This window comes from Larimichthys crocea, chromosome VII, assembly GCF_000972845.2.
Source record: "Larimichthys crocea isolate SSNF chromosome VII, L_crocea_2.0, whole genome shotgun sequence".
In the NCBI taxonomy this organism is placed as follows: Eukaryota; Metazoa; Chordata; class Actinopteri; family Sciaenidae; genus Larimichthys; species Larimichthys crocea.
Genome location: NC_040017.1, coordinates 24,502,366 through 24,518,123, shown reverse-complemented (window position 1 = coordinate 24,518,123; position 15,758 = coordinate 24,502,366). Strand labels below are relative to the sequence as shown.

General features: G+C 42.5%; 1 protein-coding gene across 5 annotated transcripts; it reads right to left on the bottom strand.

The window, feature by feature from the left end:
* Window positions 1–295: 295 nt before the first annotated feature.
* On the bottom strand, window positions 296–14,867 carry c2cd3 (C2 domain containing 3 centriole elongation regulator). 5 transcript variants are annotated; one of them, XR_003462585.1, is made up of 34 exons: window positions 14,648–14,866; window positions 13,117–13,386; window positions 12,884–13,041; window positions 12,615–12,790; window positions 12,356–12,513; window positions 12,135–12,267; window positions 11,901–12,056; window positions 11,661–11,808; window positions 11,506–11,585; window positions 11,041–11,238; window positions 10,829–10,944; window positions 10,615–10,733; window positions 9,846–10,424; window positions 9,589–9,740; window positions 9,003–9,246; window positions 8,665–8,848; window positions 8,391–8,574; window positions 8,115–8,287; window positions 7,896–8,031; window positions 7,488–7,756; window positions 7,319–7,390; window positions 6,632–7,240; window positions 6,237–6,557; window positions 6,009–6,147; window positions 5,856–5,920; window positions 5,563–5,768; window positions 5,346–5,476; window positions 5,109–5,252; window positions 4,833–5,020; window positions 3,841–4,537; window positions 3,722–3,736; window positions 3,447–3,555; window positions 1,370–1,573; window positions 296–630 (listed from the first exon to the last, which is right to left on the bottom strand). XR_003462585.1 is itself a non-coding variant. In XM_027280425.1 (33 exons), exons 1-33 carry the CDS (start codon window positions 14,697–14,699, stop codon window positions 1,436–1,438), a joined length of 6,519 nt encoding a protein of 2,172 aa, XP_027136226.1. In that variant the 5' UTR covers window positions 14,700–14,866; the 3' UTR covers window positions 1,320–1,435. The 5 variants fall into 5 exon arrangements, 4 of the variants coding, with proteins under 4 accessions (XP_027136226.1, XP_027136227.1, XP_019130001.2 ...); XM_027280425.1 differs by lacking the exon at window positions 296–630 and having other exon boundaries at window positions 1,320–1,573; XM_027280426.1 differs by lacking the exon at window positions 296–630 and having other exon boundaries at window positions 1,320–1,573; window positions 7,319–7,387.
* Between the last annotated feature and the right edge of the window lie 891 nt (window positions 14,868–15,758).

The following is a 15,758-nucleotide window of genomic DNA, read 5'->3' as shown; positions in this document are numbered from 1 at the left end:
AATTTGGAAAACTCCCCCACAATAAAATGTTACAAAAGATGTTTAAAAGCCTGTTTAACACACACTTATAAATATCAGGCTATGTAAATTTGCTTTTATATTGATGTTATTGTCGCTGATGTTATATATTCGTATGTTTTTTCTATTACTAGTTTGTCATTACTTTATTCTCTCTGTTAATTTTGTGTTCTTTATAACTGTGAGGTTTTAACTTCTTTAAATAAGCCCATGTGGGTTTTCTGCCTCTCCCTGCACTATACATTATTTCCTATATTTGTCATTTCTATGTCATTTTAACTGTGCAAAATAAATAAAACTAAATTAAAAACAGCTGGGATGTCATCACCAGGGGCACAGCTTTGCAATGCATGGGACTGTGACGTTTTACAGTTGCATCTTTCACAATTAAAGCTCATTAAAAATATCTTTTGTGCATCACATGAAGTCAGAAAGTCACTGAAGGAAATGTGTTTCTGTAAGAATGCAGTACAGACCTGCTCTATGTGGAAAGCATCACGAGGCAGCTTCGGTTATGACTTGGCAATTCATTTGCACTGAAGTGCAGCCGCCCGTGAAGGTGTAGCCGGGCCAGTCTTCCAGACTGAATTCAGTGTTGTCTGAGCACAGTGCCTGGATTACAATTGAATAACAAACAGAGCATTATTTATTTACATTTATTAATCACAGGAGTCACAATAGTAACTCGAAATCAACAGGGAGGGTGTGTAGAAACAGCTGTTCATGCTGAGTGACTGTTGTGAAACTGGAATGCTGTCAATACAGAAGCCTGGATGATTTTTAGGCTTATCTCTGCGTGAATTAGACACGAGCATCCGGACTGACTGCATGTCAATGGCTCCCAGGAATGTTTAAAGGTGGGGGCGAAGAGAGCGACAGAAGTACAGATAATAGAGTGAGAGTTATGTTACAAGAACCCTGGACAAGGACAGACTGGGCGTGCCGTAACATGTGTCACAATAATATTCAAACACGCAGTGTATCCAATTTTTCTTCAGCCTTGTGTGCGGCTTCATACATACATGGAGGTTTTTGTTGACAAGCAATAAATAATCTTTTGGAATAAGACAGAGATGTTGAATGTCTCATGCACAAAACAATAGAGAACATGTAACTTGAAATATAGGTGTTGCCCAGACTTGAAAATAAGTTGTTGACTAGACTTCAGTTGCGTCTGATTTTGTTCCAGCGTGCAGCAACCAATGAAATTCAGGTTCAGACAGTCAGGATGTTCACGCAGCCTGAGGCCTGTTCATCGGAGGAGTTCTGGTATCACAACCAAAACAAAACACAAACGGGGATCCAGTGCTGTAAACAGTTCATATTTATTTATAAAAATACAAAATCTTACATTTAATGTACATGATCTTTTCATGGTTTGAAGCCGATGAGCAGCACAAATGTGATCAGGAATGAATTATTGACTGTCATCGAAGTGAGCTGCGAATATTTTTGCTATTCTTTCAGTCTCTCTCTTCATGGACGACGGAGACATGTCGGGACGCAGTCGAGCACCTCTTCGATGTGGAACGCTGTGAACTGAAGAGCTTTGCTCCTGAAAAACAAGAAAAAACACACCTGGAGGTATGAGTAACATTGAAAGTATGATGAAGATAACACACTTACAAGGCGTGACTCAAAACAAGCAGACTAATTAGTCAAACGATATTTTATTGTGTCTGAGGTGTGTGGCAAGTCGCCACTCAAACACAGCAAGCCTTTCCTTGTCTAAAGTTCATTTTAGTGTTAAACAGGCATGTCCGTCTCTAGTACAGTGTACAATCTTCAGATCTGGAACAATTAACTAGTTAGAACTAGCTCCTGCAAACAGACACATCACCCTTCACCTGTCACCTCCACACCCTCCACAAAACTGGATCCTCCAACTGGTGTGACGCAGAAATACTTTTCCCATGGCTGACTGAGAGTGACCTGGCTGAACGGTTTGCCTCTGGTCTGAATGATGGAAGTGTAAATATGTGCACACAATATCAACGTGCTTCACCAGTTTTGCAGAATGTCAACGACTCAAACCTCTTTGATTAATACCAGTTTAAGTTGAAGTCTCTTCGTGTTTGCTGATACACCTGAAGCAGATTGATGAATTTTAAATCATGGTATCTACAAACCAAGCCTGCAGTTCATGAAGGTGGAAGGATAATAAAAAGCAAACAGGACGCACCTGAGCTCAGATTGAAATTAAATAACGTTCACAAATTTGAACGCACCATCTGATTCAACCTAACCTACTTTGAAATCTCCAAATTTCATTCCAGTTACTGTGTGGACAACTGACCATATCTGCATGTGTGGTTCCCACCTTGAAGCAGGGAGGTGGAGGTGCTTTGCAGGTGACACTGTTGGCGATTTTTAAAAATAAATTCAAGGCTGCCATATCATTCATCAGTGACATGGTTTGATCTTCGTGGGACCTAAAACACACCTCCAGGCTCTCTGCATCAGACGACCTGGCCTTCACAATCACCCAGGTGAAATTGTTTGGGATGAGTTGGCCCGCAGTGTGAAGGCAAAGCAGCCGACAAGTATTTAGAGTATATCGCAACTCCTTCAAGACAATGTAGAAAATTTAAAAGATGTGAAGGCGTGTGAATACTTTCCACACATAACATGAATTACAAGAACATTTGGCTCTGTGGCACTGCTACATAGAAAAAAATGTAATGTTACGCCTTCCGACTCTGAAGATCTGAGTAATATGTGAGTAAAAACTAAACAACAACAATATTAACCACCTTATTTACAGAATGATGTGTACTTTAATTTTATTTTGTCTTGACAAAATTGTTTTGTGTCCAGAATATTGCTTTCATTTGATCATGTGAGGTTATTTTGTTGTATTGTGCCATTTAATTCAATAAACTAACAAACTTATGAAATGTAACTCACAATGTGACATTTCCAAAACAAAACCAGCTGTTACCGGTCTGATTTTATTAGATGTCGTCACAGACGCCAGAGGCCTAACCATTAGGGAAGGGGAGTGGAGCGGGGAGTGTTTTGTTCTTGTAATAAAACAGCTGCCACAGACCTTTGGTTACATCACAGCAGTGTCCTAGAATAGAGCGAGCTGGAGGTGACAGACGGGATACAAACACACATTCTTCTTATTCTTAAGACAACTTTATCAACTCAAAGCTAAAGTCTACAGACTCACAAACTAAATGTGACAGACGACATTAACACTGTAACAGGTTGAATGACGGGCGATAAATCACATGTTGACACTGCAGTGCAAAGAATGAATGAAGCTGCTTTTTCTGAGTAGGGCGTGTTGTGGCGTTGTTTAATGTCTCATTTGTTCAAATATCTCTCAAAGTAACACACCCTTCCAATAGGACTGCATAAAAGTCTAATGAATGCCAGACAGAGTGTGAATGTCAGGGGTGGAGATGGTGAGAAATACTCACCGGGTCACTGGACATCTGGGAGAAAGAAGGAGCTAATCGTATGGCTCTCATGGACGCCTCCAGTTGGTGAGACGGGAGGAAGAAATTAGGGACGTCGACAGGCACGGAGCTGAATATATGAATGTTAAAATAAATAAATAAATAAATAAATAAATACAGTGTGACAGTGTCCTGTAGGCCAGGTGAGATCAAAGATTCATGAGACGAGGCTTGAAAATGGCAAAAAGACATTTTAAAACTTTTTATAGCGTCAAAGTGGCAAAGACAAGATTTACCTGCTCACAGCATCCTGAGCAAGTTTTCTCATGAATCTTTGATCTTACGTAAAAAGTAAAAACTGCTCTGACAGCCAGAAAGAAAGGCGACAACAAATACAGATCAAGGATACGGTTGCAGTGGCGTGTCTTCGTTGTCCCGTGAGCATGAAGCATCATGGGTATCTGTGGCGTGCTCTGTGTTGGGTGACAAACCTTCGTCACCTGACTCCTCGATGGAACTGTCGGCTTCACTTGCTTGTCTCACATCTTGTAGCGTCCTGTCTTCCTCTCGGTCTGAGTCTTCTTCTTCGTCACGTTCCTCTCCAGAGTCACAAGTTTGCAGATTTAACACCGCCCTCTTCCCGTCCTCGTCTTGGCTCAGGTCCGGCTCCTCTGGTGCCTCCAGGCTCTCCAGAGAAACCAGATCAGGGTCTGACATGATGCTGGTCCAAGGACTAGTCTTGTCTGTTAAAGAGGTCAGCTCATTTAGAGTTCTTGGCTTCACCACAACCTCCTCGTAGTCTTCATCTTCCTCTTCATCATCGTCATCAGCTTCCTTGTCCCGTCTGAAAGTTGTCCCGTATTCATCTTCATCTGTTCCTTCTTTGTTTTCATCCTCTGACTCTTTTTCTTCTTCTTCAGGCTCAGAGTCTGTGTGGTCCTCTGAAATCTTGGACAGAAGAATCACATCTTCTTGGGACGAAACTGAAACTGTGCGTGGACGGGAGATACTCTCAGGGATCGTCTGAGGGTTGTTGTCTCCAAGAGGGGAAGTTGTCGGGCTGCTCTGTGTGTTTGAGGGAATTGTTTCTAGGTGGTGTTGTCCTCGTAAACCTGCGTGAAGAAGACACTGAAGAGTTTAGTGACGGCCCTCGAGAAGATCAAGCTTTTTATTTCATGATCATTCAGTGTATTCGTCTCCCACCAGTCAAGTTCTCTACTTTTTGATGTTCCAAGTAAATGTGTAGCAAACCTTTTATATCGCGAACCATCTGACAAAAATATTAGGCAAGTTTACCTGCCAAAAATAATCTTAAATGTTCCAGCCTTTTTTAAATAATTAAATCATGTATGTTTCTGCTTTGTGACCCGTTAAGTGGATTATCTTCAGTGTTAGTAAGAACCTTACCACTAATGATGTTGTTGACTTCTCCAACTAACTGGTTGGACTTGAGAAGAAGCTGACACGCGTCTGTGTCCCTCTGTTCTTGTTCACACTTGTTGGGAAAGTCCTGTTCACTCATGGCTGGAAACGTGGGAGTTGAAAGCTTACGGCTGAAGTATTTCTGGATGTTGTCGAGCTCACTCAGTTTTTTCCTGTAAAAACAAAGAGTCGTAGTCAAGGCTCTGATTTTCTTTTGAAAACAAAACAAAGCAGGTCTGTGGTCTGTCTGAGAAATCATACCTGAGTGCTGAAAACAGGATCGAGCTGGAGGGATTTATGTCACTCGCGCTGCTGCTGCAGACAGAGTGAGCTGCTGTTTGCTCCTGCAGACTCTGATGGTAAAGGCGTACTTTGTCCATGTGCTCACAATGACGGTCACTCTCACTGAACAGTTGTAGGAGAAGACAAATAAATACAATGGTGGACAGGCTGTGGAAGCTTTTATCAGCTGAATAAACGTGTAACACTTTCACAAACCTTTCAGAGAACATCCTGTTCGAGTGGTCAGGTGACGAGATCTTCTGCTCAGGGTATCGGCTGATGTGAGAGGGGAAGCTGCTGTATGAGGCTGTGGTGTGGTAGCTGAGATGGTGTGACCTAAATAAAGCCTGTTGATACAAAACACTCACTTTATTGGTTTTATTTTTAAATAAATCATAAAAGGGTTTCTGTATGTACGAACAGTTTCTCTAACCGGGGAGCTTTTGGCAGCTTCTTCGTTCACAGTTTTTCTCTGTTCGCGGAGATCTTGGACGCCCTTTAACGGAGTGATGGACACTTTGAGCTGGCCGTGACACTGACCGCTGAAGTCTGTGATGTTGTACCAACCACACACTGACTGGAACCCAGAGAGTAAGGGGGACAGGTCCACAGAGGCAAATCCAATCACCCTCTCCATTTCTACGGAAGTACAAAAACCAAAGAGTGAATTAATATGTCAAACAGATAAATGTGACAGACGTCATGAAGTGAAACGGCTTCCTGTACCTCCTTTGTGCCAGACTTTGAACACGAGAGACTGTTGAGGATCGATCAGTAGCTGCTTCGAAAGCCTGTAAATGAAAAACAAATCATCAGTCTAGATTCAATCAGTGATTTGTCATCGAACGTTTAAGGCGATGTCTGTGATTTGATTCTAACCTGCACTGGTGCTGATGGTCCCACACGGGAGAGTCGGTGTTGGCTATGACAGCTGTGGACGCTGGTTCAGCAGAGTCTGCAGTGATGTAGGAAACACAGCAGCATGGTGAGCCTTCACTGCGCTCTGCTAGAGGACAACCTGCCAGAGAAACATGACACACATCATTTTAAAGTTCTGATGGTTTAAAACAGGGTGGAGGAAAAAAAAAGATTTCAGGTCAAGCTCACCTTTCAGATTAAGGTGCATCGCCCGATCCACTGCAACAGTCACAGGAAAAGATTCATCCGCACTCATCTCTGTGTGCTGCACAGACGTGATGTCTGGAGTTGTTCTGGATTTATTCTTGTGTCTGTTTTGTGAGTTTCTGGGCGTAGAGGGCGAGGGGGCTCGATCTGCTTCTTCAGCCTCGTCTGACAGGAGCTCCCCTTGACTGTCCGAGTCCACATGGGTGTCCTCAGCAGGGACGAAACCTGCTGTCAGGGTGATGTGGACCCTGAGAGCAGCCCCTTGCAGATCTGTTGCTGAGCGTCTGAACAGCGGATACACTCCTGTAAAACCACAAAACTGTGATTACACTCAGCCAAGAGTAATCAGTTAAATTACACTATTAATAATCTCTTACCACTGAGAGTGAGCTTCTGCTTGGGCGTCTTTGCAAGAGGGGACAGGTCGACAAACGCTGAACCCACCAGTCGGTCTGTGTCTCTGGGTCTTTGGGTTTTGTCTTTTTGAAAGGCGACCCACACCTGAATCTCCAGCCTCTCCTCTCTGAGATACCACATCAAGGGCTGAGTGCTCCTCAGCAGCACAGATTTACTTCCCTGGAAGCTCACCGTGGCCTGGCCTTCTTCTCCACCCTCCACAACAGATGGGTGTCTCATCTCGGAGCAGAAGGCATCCTGGTCGTAGAACCTGTACCTGACGTAGCAGTAGGTGGAGCGCTGAAGCTCACTGTGGTCTGGCAGAAGCAAGCAGTGGACAGGTAGCCACACTCTAGGCATCGAAAAAGTCAAAGACAATTTTCTCATGCTTTTTTCACAGGGGTCGACATCGTCTTCCACTTCATCCTGAGACATTTCCCAGCCCACACCCTGAGCAGCTTTAATGACTCTTTCCCTGTCCGAGTGGTGGACGAAGTTGACAGAGACCTCAAGGCCTCCGACCAAAACCTGCTGGCGCTGAGGAGAGTTTGATTCCTGAGGTTTATACACACCAAACCAGCCGGAGATACCTTTATGTTGGGAAGAAGAGACACAATCACTGTGTGTTCATCAGAAAATCTATTTGACCCAGCAGTTACTCAGCTCACCTGTTCTTTTATGGACGAGATCAGCCAGTGGTATCTTCACTGTGCCCAACATCACATCTTTAGTCGGCACTGCTGCAACAAATACGACAAAACAAATTAATAACCTCCAGAGAGAAATCATTAAAGCTACACACGTGCAGAAATACAAGATTTTATGGAAATATCAAACCTTTGCGATTGTCTTTGTTCCACACGGTGAAGACAGCGGATGCTTCCTCCAGCAGCTCAGCCAGGCTGCAGGTTTCTCCGCTGCTCCTCAGAGCCAGCAGATCACAGGACACCTCCATGTGGTGGTCGAACTCCGGGCAGAAGGACCTGGCAGATATGCGGGTGCTCCTCCTGTCATTCACAGGCAGGAAGGAGAGCTGGACCGTGACGTAGGTGTTCACTCCCACACCGACAAAGTACCTGAATCTTTCGTCTTTTTCAGATACGACCCTGAAACGAAAAACAAAAGTATAAGTATTTTTAATATGTATATGGAGTGTAAATTCTGTGATTTGTGTTTTTACCACAAGAACAAAATAGAAACAAATAAAACTATAAAACTCTGAAGAGAGCAGTGATGGTGATGTACCTGGCTGCGGCCTGCAGACCCGATGCTCTGTGCACCTGAACCACGAGTGTCACGACCCGAGAGGCAGCGCCTGTACCGCTCTGCCCTTCAGGTCTCACCGGTCTGTGTTTGTAACGAATGCACACATCCAGCAAGCCTGAGAAACACAACAGATCAGTCGGCATATTTAAGAAGTGTTAGTACAGCATTTTATTGCTGTTGCTGTGTGTGTGTGTGTACCTGAGGGATGAGGCTGACATCCTGAGGGACTGTCTGTCCTGGGAATCAGGGGCAGGGAGAACATTTGAGCCTCGTCAGGCTGCTGCCTCTGCATGGTGACCATGGCACACAGTTTGGACAGCGGCAGCAGTCCTTTGGCTACAAGCTGGTCTCGAACATTTGGATAATAATATCTGAAGAGACATAAAAACACCTTATATGAAAACAATATCAAGCAAAGATGCTATGCTATGAAACTGTTGAACTACTTCATGTTCAACACAAAGAACCACAAACCTGCACCACACTTCAAACTGGACCCCTCCTCCACTACTCAGGCCTTGACTTGACAGAGAGCTGAGCAGCAGCCTCTGAACAGGAACTCCTTCAGGAGCCAGAAGCACATGAGTCTCAGTGTGGCCAAACATCGGGTTGGGGACACACAGAGTTGTCGTGGTACGAAACGGCTTCAGATTCACGCCTGTTGGAGATGAGATACAGGTCAGAGTGAAGACAGACTTTACATTTATCTATGTATAATGTATATGTTTTACATTTACAAAGGACTTACTAGTCTCTATGAGGTTTTGGTCCACTTCTGCAGCAGGGTCACCCTCCTGACAGGGGAAACTGTACTGGACGTAGCAGTCAGCTTCACCCCACACCGTGGACTGCAGAGGTGTCAGCCCATTTACCTTCTCCACCTTTATCACAAACAGATGCTCTCTCATCGTTTCCCGTCGTGCCGCAGTCGCCTGAAGGAGAAACACAGTGAGAGGAGGTCAAAAGGACTTCACGTCCTGTCAACACAGGCAGCGTGTAACTTTTCTATAAACAGCCTCACAGGGTGTTATCACAGGCCTGTGACAAGAACAAACAGAAAAACATGAAGTCAAATTTAACAATGACCTTTGTTTGTGCATGTGGCTGATGATCAAGCAGATGAACTGGCCTCACAAGATGAGATAAAGAGTCGTATTCTTCATCCCTCGTGTGCTGCAGGGAAACGATCTGCTCCGATCGGCCCATAGCCAAAACAACCCGGAGGTTTCCTTTACAACTACCTGAGAACACGTCAATGACCGGCATGTAGCAGTCCACCCCTAGAACTGGGTACTGTGCCTGGAGAAGAAGGTGGGCGATCTTTGGATCCCTGGAAGGGAGAAAAAAAAAAGAGTTAGATTTGTTTTAGTCCACTCATACAAGGTCTGTGCAGTGATGGAAAATTCCCAGTGTTTCCTTTTGTTACTCGTGTATGTTGGATAAAAGTATTATTCTATTTGTAGGTGTACAATGGCGCCTCCCAGAGGGCAGGTCAAATAAAACAGGATGAAAATGATCCAGATAAAAAAATCTAAATATGTTTTCTGATAATCATCATTAGCAGTTTATTTTCTCGATTCATCGATCAGTCAACTTCAACTTCTTTAAGATCACTTAATATTTGGTGATCATCTACAGTCTTTTCTTAAAGTATAGTCTTTCCACGACTTGCCTAAACGACATGTAGAATTGGTGAAGAGGTAATTTAACGAGGCCGAGCAGTCGATCCTGTCCCGAACCTCCCGTCTTCTGCCACACCTCGATCACCATCACATTATTCTTCATCCGCTCCAGCAGCTTAGTTGTTAAGGCAACAGGAGTCACCTGAGACAAAAGATGCAGAAACAGTTAAGTAGGTCACAGCAGGATTCTGCTTGATAATACTTGTTGTATACAATTCGGTTAGAAAACTTGATCTCCTGTGCTTACCTGAACAAAACTGAAAGAAGGGTTAGCCTGACCCCAGCTGATGACAGACCTCGCCATCTCATCGCACCAAAAGAGTTTACAGTTCAAGTACACGTTTGGAGCCTGACTGGACCCACTACTGAAGTTCTTTCCGTCTGGCACCATGAGTAAGGTGTGCAGCAAGACCTCAGGGTCCTCCTCAACATGCTGCTGGGATCTATGAGGAGATGTGTGGAGAATGGGGTGGGGAGCTGGTTCTTTTGTGGGTTTCTGAGGACTCCAAGCATTAAGCCTCGAATCTTCTAAAGAGCCAGCTGCTATCTCCTCCCTGCCAACGTCAGCATGTTGAGGTCTGGGGCTCGCCTCTCTCTGTGGACTGGGTACAGTTTGCGCAGGCGATTTGTCTCTCCATGCCACCTTGCTTTTAGAGGAGAAATCTTTGTTGTCTGTAGTAAGTTCTAGAGACACCTTGAGAGGTCCTACTTCCTGCGTTTCACAGTTTCCTTCCTCGCTCTGCACAGGTAAGACGACACACTGACTCAGCCGCTGGCTCTGCAGCAGACAGCGCAGTGGGTGAACCGCTTTACCGATGAGAACAGGCTGCAACAAGAGAAGCTTGAAGTCATCACCAGCACTTAATTTCTTCAACAGACGAACCTTATAATTTATCGTTACCAGAAGAACAACTTAATTTAATACAGGTACGCCTTTGTCAAAGAATACAGGAGAGACCCAGAAAACAATAGCCAACTGATTTTAACCAGTAAAGACAGTGATGTTTCGTCCTTACTTTCTTCTGGTCGCTCTTTCGTGAGTAAATCTTGAAAGTCAGATCAGTTCCCCACCACTGTTTAACTGTTGCAGCGTTGAGGTGGACAGCAAAGACGGAGTGCTGCTGGAACTTCACCGCTAAAAAACACAGAAGAGTGTCAGATACAGCCACAAACCAAAGTATTTTTGTTCAGGTTAATAAAAGAAAACTGTTTTATTCTAACGGGTCATACCTCCTCCTGTGACTTTACTGGAAACAGCTCTGGTCACCTCTCCATCTCCACCCTTGCTACGATCATGTCGACTGGAAGTGGAAGCCACCGGGAACACGTACTCAATAAAATACGTGCTAATAAAAAAAGACAGGAGACATAACAGCATTTAATTACTCATAATGACAATGTTGTTTTTAAAATGAGAAATGTAATAATAATGTTTTGCCTACCACTTCTTGCTGGTTAATGGTCGTGGAGGTTTCCCTTTACTCAAGGTCTTTCTCTGTGTGGTACTGCCTGTAGATACAGCCAGCGAGTCGACGCTCACTCTCGCCAGCCGGATCAAACTCAGCAAAGTCAGCTGCTCTGTGCTCAGGCCAGGAGGAATCCCACCAGCGTCTGTAGACCTCTGAGGCTCTGAATTCGGACTGGATCACATGTAAGTGGTTTGTTAACATTGTCAGTTTCCTTTTTTATTCTTTGTAATGAGCTTATTCACAGATTTTAATCTATTAGAGGATGTTTTGGTGAAGATATGCCCTTTTGAATCAAGATCAGACCGTCATCTTTGAAAGAATGAGAATAATTGGTTGACACTCACATGCACCCAACCCCCACCTGATCTTTTAAAAGAAGCTTTTTGCTGTTTACTGTCCAAGCAGCATGGAGCTTAAGGGGCATGTAAAGGTCCTTACCCTCCACTAATCTTTGGTCCAGACTGTGTCAGCTGTTTTTCACTCAAGGGCTCAGTGTCATTTGGTCTGATATCTGACACCTGACGGACAAATAACAGGTTTAAATGACACTGATATTACACATAAAACATGTTTTCCACTCACAGTTTACTTACAGGAGTTTTGTAGAACAAATTCTCCAGTAAGCTCTGATCATACTGTGGATCATTGAGCTCACTGTCTCCACACACACTGCTGTGACCAGACAGAGATTCAGGTAGAGAGTCCTCGACATCCCAGAGAGGGAGAGGAGAGGTGTTTAAGCTAAAAAAAAAAAGTTTAAAAAGTAAGTAAGGAAAGAAAGTTGGGGGAATGCTTACATTTTCAAATATGGAAATAAATATGCACATCGGTACCTGCCGAGGAGCAAATCAACAGCTCTGTTATCCATGTCAGCAGCACAGTCGAAGTCACAGTCTGGGATTACAGCAGCTTCATCAGAGCGCTTCAGAGCTGAATCAGCATGAAGAATATTTTGAAGAAACATCCCAGAGGGAGGAGGAGGGAAGGGCCTGCAGGTGAAGGAATAAAGTATTACAGATTGTGCATCACGACATTTTAAAATGTTTTACAAACATCTGAGGACTGACTTAGATGGAGGCAGGACGTTATCCTTTGGGAGAGGGAGAGGGGTGTCTTTCAGAGCTGGGCCAGAATCCGTGTCACATTTCAAGGCTGATATCACCATAGCATTTCTCAGCTTGTTTCCACGCTCTAGAATAACTTCGAAAACAAAAGATGTTGGACATTTGTTAACAAACACTGTGGTTGTGGTTATGAACATTGGGTGTGTAAACGTGCTGTTACCAACCTGAGAGGATATCACTGCTTGCTTGGCCACTTGGTTCCTGGCTTGAAGGGTTCAGAGCTGTTTGACTGTTCTGAGGTCTGTCTGTTCTCGGCATCTGATTCTCCAGAGACTCTTCTTTGTTTCTTTGGGCATTTTGGAAATATAAGTGGTCTTTCCCTCTGAAAATATCACAGTAATATACAATATAAGATTATTATGCTCAGAGTTACTGGTGAGCTCTTACAAAAGAGCATTCGATCATGAACAGTCATTTTCAAACCTTGGTGTGTTTCCACTGCTGCCTCCCGCTGATTCTTTCCCACTGCCTGCTGAGAGCGATCTGGGCTGCGATGGTACAGTCAGTGTGGTGACTTGTGGTACCTCAATGCTGATATCTGTGGGACCTGAGCTGCTGCTGTCATAGGCTTCAGTCAGAGCCTCCAAATTAAGTGAAACCTGAGACAGTGGAAGTAAAAGTGAAGATGCAGACTCAAGGTTGTGTTTAATAAAAGTATCAAAGGTAGTTTTCGATGGTTTGTTTCCACTCACCTGTAACTCTCCCAGCTTCTCAGACGTCGGAGATACAAGGGTGTAAAATCCACTAATGGGGTGTGACAGAGAGAGACGAGAGATGCCTGCAACCTGAGCCCGTGCGATCGGCAAATGATCCAGTTTTGTCAGAACTTCCAGTACCAGAGAGCCCATGTCTGTGATTATCAATGACAGGTTAGTGTTTGATTTAAAACATCAAACTCAAAACAAACTCGACGACTCTTGGTTACCTGTAAGATATGAGGTGAACTGCTTCGGCCCACAGCGGATGGGGAACCGAGCTGTGGTCTTGATGGTTTTCTGGGACTGCTGTGATCCATCCCTCGGGATGAAGTGTGTCCCGTTGGAGGACTCCCCCCACCAGCGCAGCCTGACAAACGTTGTAGACGGAGGCTTGTGGACGGTCCATAGCACCCGGCTTAACGTCACCCGCAGGAAGCATCTTAGCTGGCCCTCGACCAGAGGAGGGAGGCTGGTGGAGGGGGACACATCGCTGGGGACTAGAGATATTTCTGATTATGGTAAAGTCAACACACAAACCAAAAAACTATGAGTCAGGTTTAAACTGGATATCAGCTGGTATAATAACTAGGATATTTTTTATAATGCCCAACTCTGATTGATGATGTTTTTACTTTATTTATTTATTTACTTCTACACAGGTGTCTTGTCTGTTGTCTTTATTTGTTCTTGGGTTTGTAATAACTTGAAACTGGATTTGTTACGACTAAATACTATACGTTTGAAAACTCAATAAATAGATAAAAGTTTGAAAAAAAAGTGATAAAACAGCATTATGAGCATTTACTGTGAGTACAAGTACTCTGCTCAAGTACAATTGAGTCTGCTACTTTATACTTTTACATATTGTACTTTTTAATTCACTGTGTTCATAGCTTTAATCACTTGTAGATTTAGATTAATAACACTAAATATAGTAAATAATAGATTATTATGTTCAAGTTGAAGTCAACTTTATTATCAATGCTGCTATATGCACAGGACAAACAGAGAACTGAAATTGCGTTTCCCTCTTATCCAGGTGCAAACAGCAATAAACATGAAATATAAAATATAAGTAAAAGATTTAAAATATATATATATATACAAGCTGAAAGACATCCAAGAAAAGACAGTGGCAAGTCTGGAAGATATAAATAGTATAAATATGATAAATATATGTTTGAAAACTCAATAAATAGATATAAAAGTTTGAAAAAAAGTGTGATAAAACAGCATTTACTGTGAGTACAAGTACTCAAGTACTAATAAGTCTGCTACTTTATACTTCTACACATTGTACTTTTTAATCCACTGTGTTCATGATAGCTTTAAATACTTGTAGATTAAAAACACTAAATATAGTGAATAATAGATTATTATGTATTAAGCTGCAGTTTAACATGTTAATAATCCCATAACATAACATTATTCTGAAAAGGGCAACTCTACATAATGAGTACTTCAAGTTTTACTTTTAATTTACTTGTAACTTGAGTATTTCTTGCAGTATTTACTACTTTTAAAGGCAGGAGAAACGTTACTTGTTCCGCCAGTGTTCACGAGTTAATAAACAAATGCTTGCAGAGGCAGAAACTACAGCAGAGGAAGCAGAGACAGTGTTTAGAAACTACAAACAGAGGAAGCAGAGACAGTGTTTATCCTGCGGGCTAACACACGGAGCTAAAGTGACAGCTGACTTTAACGTTGTTGTTAGCATGCTAAGCTAAGCTAAGCTAAGCTAAGCTAAGCTAGGCTAACCTCTCTTCTTGCCGGTTCCCGCCTTCACCGTCCTCTGCCGGCGGCTCTTCATCCCTCAGTGAGCACAGGAGCTGAGCGACGGCCTGGCTACAGCAGGAGACATGATGTCTCTCACTAATAATCCGTGTAAACACTCACACACACACTGACACAGACAAACCGCAGCGCGAAAAACCGTTTCCGAGCAACCGAGTACGAACGTGCCGCCTCTGCTGCCGCTGTTTGGCACAGAGGCATTCTGGGAAACTGAGTTCACTTTGTTGTTGTTATGGACACAAGTCATTTTATATACTACTTTATGTCTATACTGCACCACAGTTAAAATATAGTACTAGTACACATGCATACTGCACTTTAACAATCAGTGTATTCTAAAGACTAAATTCTTTATAATCTTTTATTTAACTGTTATTTATACATGTGTATATAGTGTTAAAATAGGATATTGTATAGGCGTATAGTGTTAAAGTTGTGTTTTCTTGCTATCACTTACAGTTTGGGAGCTGTTAACGATTAACAAAAAAGTATTTCTGATTCTGATTCTTCCTCTACTATATTAATTGGATACATTTAATGACTATTTACTTATTTATAATACAAAATATAATAAACAAATGAATTATAAAATGTTATTATGGATAAAAACAAGATTTGATTAATCTCTTTAGTGAAATTTACAAGCTACCTAGCAATTTATATAGAAAAAAAAGACAAATTATTATTATCACAAGGTACAATAAAGTAAACTATCAATAATTATAATTGTGCTATATATTGGATATATTATTCAAATTTTATAAGTTATAATTATTACCCATTTATTTCTGCAAGATACAGCATTCACTTTTTATGAATACCCCCGTTTTCTTTGTATAGCATCTATATTTTATTTTTGCATTTCTATTTATATTGTTTGTTTGTTTTTATCTTTGTCTGTACTGTACTATTACCTATATTAGGACCTGCACCTCGTTGAAGCCCCCTGTAATTTCATTGTGCTTACAGTATGTCTGTTTTACAATGACAATAAAAGCTTTCTATTCTATTCTATTTCAACTATTGGTTTGTAAATTATACTTTTGTTTTTAAACACTTATATATTATATATATT

What these genes read in the sequence shown, in the direction of transcription:
- c2cd3 (XM_027280425.1), bottom strand. Translation starts at nt 14,699, where the DNA reads ATGAAGAGCCGCCGGCAGAGGACGGTGAAGGCGGGAACCGGCAAGAAG. An exon ending in AGCAGTGGAAACACACCAAG is followed by an intron (nt 12,514 to 12,614) that starts GTTTGAAAATGA and finishes TGATATTTTCAG; the next exon opens with AGGGAAAGACCACTTATATT. An exon ending in AGCCACATGCACAAACAAAG is followed by an intron (nt 8,849 to 9,002) that starts GTCATTGTTAAA and finishes TTTCTCCTTCAG; the next exon opens with GCGACTGCGGCACGACGGGA.